Source organism: Balaenoptera musculus, chromosome 1 (genome assembly GCF_009873245.2).
Source record: "Balaenoptera musculus isolate JJ_BM4_2016_0621 chromosome 1, mBalMus1.pri.v3, whole genome shotgun sequence".
In the NCBI taxonomy this organism is placed as follows: domain Eukaryota; kingdom Metazoa; phylum Chordata; class Mammalia; order Artiodactyla; family Balaenopteridae; genus Balaenoptera; species Balaenoptera musculus.
The window spans coordinates 20,233,232-20,239,592 of record NC_045785.1 but is presented as its reverse complement, the minus strand read 5'-3'; the positions used below and the strand labels follow the sequence as shown (position 1 = coordinate 20,239,592).

Below are 6,361 nucleotides of genomic sequence, written 5' to 3'. Positions count from 1 at the left end.
CGCATCACCCTCTTCCGCGGCCAGACGACCGTCCCAGCCCCCGGCTCACACCTGGAGACACCGCCAAGAAGCCCTCACCCCTCGCATTGTCCTTCTGTCCCGCCAGCCTGAACTACACTTCCCGAAGTGCTCCGGGGTCCCCAGGGGCGGGGCCCACTTGGGCTGTGGGGGGTGGGGAGGGGCCGGCACGTGCCGCCTCTCTCAGCCAATGCGGAGCCCTGCGGGGAGGTCACGTGCCGCTGTTTGGCGCTTTTGTGCGCGCCCGGGTCTGTGGGTGCTCAGAGTGTGGCCAGGCGGCTCGGACCGAGCAGGTGGGTGCGGGGTTCCAGGAGGAGGTGGTGGCGGCGGCAGCGGCGGCGGCGGCTGCAGGCTGGGGGCAGCGAGAGGGACGCGGCCGGAGGGAGGGGCAGGGTCTTGGCAGCGACCCCTTGCTGGAGGGCGGCGGGCGGGGCCGTGGGCCCCAGAGGGGCTGGCGGGCGGGGATCTCTCCGCTTTGTGTGTGGCTCGGGCGGAGCCTCGGCTTTGTCCCCGCTCCCCGGGGGCGCGGCTGTGGTGGGGAGGGGGCGCGGCCTGCTGGGCGAGCTCGTTGCGTTAGACCCGGGATGTCGTCGAGGAGACAATAGGGGGCGTAGGCCCTCGTTTGGCCCCCACCTTCCTCCAGGCGCAGCCCCGCTGGGGTCCCCATTGTCTGAAGGGGCGGGGCGGCGCCCCCAGGGAGCAGCGCCCGAGAGGCTGACACCCCATGAGAGCGCTCTAGTCCTCGCGGCGGGGGGCGCGGACCGCTTGGGTGGCGGCAGATTGGAAGTGAAGGAAAGAGGTGGCGAGCCGATGGCGGGGTACCCCACGGTTTCTTTCCGGGGACTGCCCCACCCGCCCAGCTGCGGCGAGGGTGGGGGCCGCCGCAAGGTGTTTTTGGCGGGAGTTGGTGGGGGGGGAGGCGTCCGCACGGGGCAAGCCCGGGAAGGGCGGAGTTACCCGGATAGGACCGTTAGCCCCGCCTATCCCGCCCCTTCCCACGCGCGCGGGCTCCGGGGTGTTGTGAGTTCGGGGAGATTCGAAAAGGCGCGGGGAGGAAGGGGGCGGGGCCAGGGGCCGGTGTGTAGGGCGTTCTCTGATTGGCCGGGGGCGGGCTGCCGCTTTTCCTCGCCTGGGCCAGGGCCACGCCCACCCTGGGTCTGGTGCTGAGTCTAATGCTCCGCCGGGGTTAGACCGTGTTGCTGACTCGGATTTTAAGTTCCAGCTGTTGAGACCCTGTATTCCTACGGTTTTGGTACTAGTCTGGGGTCTACAAGAATCATGACCTTTAAAAAAAATCAAGGGATGTAGAATTTTTCATGAAAAAATTCTATGCAAGGCAGCAACTATTGTAACCTAAAACCTAGAGGTTCATAAAACTAATTAATGTTACCAGCTGTTGGACAAGGAGCTTAAACCGCAGGAACAATGGGAGTTCGACATTATTGGTTAATATTAGCTTGGGCGTTTTGTTTTCCACATGGCAGACACAGACAAAGCAGGGGTGGGTATTTCATTTGCACAATGAGTTGTAGGCAGTGTTAAGATGGCTCCGGTCTCACTAGGCGTTGAACCTGGAATATCTTCTCACCAGAGGGAAAATATAGGGGAGGAAAAAATCTTGTGACTTAAACTGCGTCTAATTTTAAAAATATAAGTATTTTTTGAACAGGCAAGCTCAGTTAACTTCATCTTCTGCAACCAGCGTTCTATTCAATTCAGATTTCCCAGTGTTTGAGTATTTTGTGGATTTTTATAATTTTCTAGTTAATGATGTCTTATTTAATTCCACAGTAGTGTTTTTTCTGACATTGATTTATATGGATGTGATTTGAGGTCCCTTTGAATCGATGGCATGGAAATGCAAAGAAATTGATCGCATGCTTTTGAAAATCGTTTCCAGGGTTTTCCTTGCTAGTGGATTGTGTAGAATACACTGCCAGTCTCTTGTCTTCTGTTCACCATGGCTTCTTCTGGTAGGTAATCTATTTGGAAAATCCGAAATTGTGATGGGCTTCTAATTTTAGAATAGGAGATGGCTCAAGTCTTAAGCTTATAATTTGGCACTTGTGTTTTGGTTTTACCAAAAAAAAATATTTTATAAATCAGAGTAATTAAAGAAGAAAAAATTATTGTTACTTGAATGTACTGAGAGCTCATAATTAATTGGTTCGTTATTAGATGATTTGGCTTGGTGTAAAGCAAAATGTGAAGTTTTGCATAAGTCTTTGTTTTGTTCAGGGAAATGATTGTCAAATACTGATACCTTAGAATGGTATTTATTAATCCAAAAATGTTGAGCTTTGTTTTTCTGGGAGGTGGTATTTAGATAATAATTTCTTGCCTGTAAACACAGCTGCTTCATCAGCCCTAATTCTATCCATTAAATTGATTTGGTTTTTAGAAAACGGTAGAACAGTTTATTAGAATAGGAAAACTCCATTTTTCTGAATATATTATAAATATGATCAAATCCAGATATCCAGGTGAAGGAACTGGAGAAGCGTGCCTCAGGCCAGGCTTTTGAGCTGATTCTTAGCCCTCGATCAAAAGAATCTGTCCCAGAATTCCCCCTTTCCCCTCCAAAGAAGAAGGATCTTTCCCTGGAGGAAATTCAGAAGAAACTAGAAGCTGCAGAAGAAAGACGCAAGGTAAACATCAATTCACAGAAAACAGGATATTTATTAATGTAATATGGCAAATCTGTTTTATTTTTATAAGAGGAGGAAAACAGAATTGTAGCCAGATGGTGATTATAACTGTGTGAAAATTACATATGCCAGTGGTGGGAAGAAAATACCAGCCATCATTTATTGAGCTCCTGTTGTGTACCATCTCCTTTACTTATATTCTTCTTTTCTGCAGTGACCCTAGAGGGTAGGTGTTGTCTGAGATACTAGATTAGAAAATGGTCTCAGGAATGTTAAGTCATTTTTCTGAGTCATATAGCTAGTGAGTATTGGAGGCAGAATTCAAGCCCAGGTCTGCCTGAAACCAAAGTTCATGCTTCTCATGCTTTCTTTTTGAAAAATAGGTTTGTTGGTGGATGATTCTTTTTTTGTCTCTTAAGGTTTTGGGTTTTTTTGTTTTGCTTTGTTTTTTGGGTTTCTGTGTATGTCTGTGTGGTTTTTTTGTTTGTTTTGTTTTTTGAGAGCTGTACAATAAAAACATTTTAAATTGCTAGTTATGTGATTGTGTTGCTCAGCTGGCATACTGGTATTGTGGCAGCTTTTATCTAAGTACTTCTATTATAAAGTAGCTATCTTTAAAAAGAACTAGTCAGAAAAGTCAACAAATATTAATATGCTTGTTAGAGAAAAGTTGAGAACCACAGAAGTTTATAAGTAGGAAATTAAAAGTATCCATTATCCTACTTTGCAGAAATAACTTGTTAACATTTTGGTGTATTTCCCTCTATTCAACGTTTCATTAAGAATTTTACATAAATTCTCATTTAGTCCCCCTTTCCAACAACCTTGTTTGGGGTAAGTGTGTTTAATTTTAAAATTAGGGAAATGAAGGCACAAAAAGGTGAAGTAGTAACCTGCCTATGACCAACACAGTTAGTGTTTTGAAGTCGGGTACTTGTAACCACACACATACAGTTTGGGCCCCTTTTTAAGCTGCTGTAGCATGTGCTGTGCACCTTTTGGTGCTGCATGTTTTATGTATGTGTGCTGACCCACTGTCGAAATGGAATTATTTCCCCAGGAAGAGTGGCTGTGTTTGCAATGGTGTTTCATCTCCCACCTGCTCTTCTGTTTAGTCTGAGTTGATGGAGTTTGATGGAGTTCACATAGTTTGAGTTCATGGAAGAGATGTAGCCGAAGGCTGGACAGAGACTTTTTTTAGGAATCAGTGCTGGCCCTGTAGTCATTAGTCTGTGCTTTACATAGTAACTGGCTAAATATAGTGAAACTCTTATCACGACTGGGATTTTGAAGAAGAGAATTAACAGAATCAGTGGCAGATGCTCTGAAGTTTTCCTGCAAGTTGATGCTTCCAAACACATTGGAATCTGTTTGGCAATAAGCTATTCTGAGTCTGTTGAAGGAGGCACACCGTGGTAACAGAGCTCCAGTGGTCTGGAATTTAATGCAGCTTCCACAGAAAAAAGCTAATAAGCTTTTCCTTGAAACAAATCCTCTGACTTAAATAGTCATCTGGAGGCTTAGTCTTAAATTTCCTGTCATTGCCATGTATTTTCTTTTTATCAGTATGGTTACATTTTTTATAATGACCTAATTTTCTTTAGGTAGAAAGAAACTACCTTTAGTTTCTTTAGTAACTTCAGGGGTTCTGAAGTTAAAAAACCAAAATTCTTTACAATAAAGTGCCATTCCTAAGTGCATGTCACTCAAGTCACGTTGATACCGTTAAGCAGTAAATCTTACGAATATTTCCTTAAGGAATAATTGGGCAAGAATCTCTGAACAAATATGAGCAGTCTTCCAAAGTAAATACAAACACTAGAAAAAGAATATCATTTTCACGGTATTTTGATATGGATAATTCAGGTCCTGACTTCAGTATTATTTAAAGAGATCTAATTTTCTATCTTCAATCCTCAATAATTTCTTTTGTGATTTTTAACTATGCTAAATAACATTTCAGAGAGCCTAGCCTGTTAAATTTTTTTCCAGTCCCATGAAGCTGAGGTCTTGAAGCAGCTTGCTGAGAAACGAGAGCATGAGAAGGAAGTGCTTCAAAAAGCGATAGAGGAGAACAACAACTTCAGTAAAATGGCAGAAGAGAAGCTGACCCACAAAATGGAAGCCAACAAAGAGAACCGAGAGGCGCAAATGGCTGCCAAACTGGAGCGTTTGCGAGAGAAGGTTGGTGTCTCTTCCTGGCTTTGAGGGGCTTAAGAGCTTGAGGTTTGATACAACAGTGAAGTGGCTTGAACTCTCTGCCTTGATCACATGTGCTTGGTGTCTTTGTCATCAATTTTGGGGTCAACATGTTAAATCAGAGGCATCTTATTTTAAATAAGAAGGAATATTCACCAATTTCCAGCATAATTGCACATTCTTTGGAAGAGCAGTAGAAGGCTGAATCATTAGGTTCCATGAGTGACCCAGGAAGTTCAAAGATGATGTCTTAGAACTCTAATTATGTGATTCCCATAATATATAATTATATAATAATAGTATATTATTATGTATGTTATATAACATACGTACTGATGCTGATTTGGGCCTCTTGGGGGTGTGACCTGGCAGGCTTTTTTTACTTGACTGATGATATATACTATTTCTTTACAGGACAAGCACGTTGAAGAAGTGCGGAAGAACAAAGAATCCAAAGATCCTGCTGATGAGACTGAAGCTGACTAATTTGTTCTGAGAACTGACTTTCTCCCCCTCCCCTTCCTAAATATCCAAAGACTGTACTGGCCAGTGTCATTTTATTTTTGCCCTCCTGACAAATATTCTAGAAGCTGATGTAGGACTGTATAGGTAGATCCAGACTGTATGATGTTGTTTTAGGGGCTAAAGGGGAGAAACTAAAAGTGTTTTACTCTTTTTCTAAAGTGTTGAAGTCTTTCTAATGTAGCTATTTTTCTTGTTGCATCTTTTCTACTTCAGTACACTTGGTGTGCTGGGTTAATGGCTAGTACTGTATTGGCTCTGTGAAAACATGTTTTGTGAAAAGAGTATGTAGTGGCTTCTTTCAAACTGTTAGATGCTGAATATCTGTTCACTTTTAAATCCCAATTCTGTCCCGATCTTAACAGATGCTACTGTACTTGAATGGTTAATAAAACTGCACAGTGCTGTTGGTGGCAGTGACTTCTTTCTGTCCAGGTAATAAATTGTCCAGTGATAGAGACCCTCCTAGCTCATATTTGTTCCAGATGGGGCCTTTAGGCTGGCGGAAATACCCAGTACACACATCACTGCGAGTTCTTTGCCCAGGAGTTTCTTGCTCCAGAGTTGTATGCATTGTCTTCTTCCACAATGTCACTTTGTTGTGATGCCTCGGCTCCGATCAGCTGTTATGATAGTCTTTCAGATGTTTATTGGCAAACAAGCATTTTTTGTTTCTGTGCCCCCATTAAAAAGGCAGACTGAAGGCGCAAATGGTGTTTCTAGAGAACAGTTTAGAGAAATCTTAAGATCCTAGTTAGAGATATTTGATGGTTTATTTGCTTTATGTTACAGCTGGGGGTGGCGTGAATCCTAATGCTTTCCTGCCATAGGAGCCATTTCTCAAGAATCAAAAGAGTAGTAAAACCTTGTGTACCACTATAGCAACCCTTATGAACTGATAAAGGGAACCTTATTTTCTGGAGCGACATTGACTTGGGTGGTGAAGGTTGGCAGTTGCTTCATCTTGTATCCAG

General features: G+C 44.1%; 1 protein-coding gene across 2 annotated transcripts; it reads left to right on the top strand.

Annotated features, from left to right (window-relative positions):
* Positions 1 to 218: 218 nt before the first annotated feature.
* STMN1 (stathmin 1) lies at positions 219 to 5,807 on the top strand. Of its 2 annotated transcripts, none has more exons than XM_036843005.1 (5): positions 219 to 311; positions 1,919 to 1,991; positions 2,494 to 2,666; positions 4,659 to 4,850; positions 5,280 to 5,803. In XM_036843005.1, the coding sequence occupies exons 2-5, from the start codon at positions 1,979 to 1,981 to the stop codon at positions 5,349 to 5,351; spliced, it is 450 nt and encodes a 149-aa protein (XP_036698900.1). In that variant the 5' UTR covers positions 219 to 311; positions 1,919 to 1,978; the 3' UTR covers positions 5,352 to 5,803. The 2 variants fall into 2 exon arrangements, with proteins under 2 accessions (XP_036698900.1, XP_036698987.1); XM_036843092.1 differs by lacking the exon at positions 219 to 311 and adding an exon at positions 1,180 to 1,270 and having other exon boundaries at positions 5,280 to 5,807.
* Positions 5,808 to 6,361: the final 554 nt, after the last annotated feature.

Coding starts and splice junctions, on each gene's coding strand:
- STMN1 (XM_036843092.1), top strand. Junction 2,667..4,658: donor CTGCAGAAGAAAGACGCAAG/GTAAACATCAAT, acceptor ATTTTTTTCCAG/TCCCATGAAGCTGAGGTCTT. Junction 4,851..5,279: donor TGGAGCGTTTGCGAGAGAAG/GTTGGTGTCTCT, acceptor ATTTCTTTACAG/GACAAGCACGTTGAAGAAGT.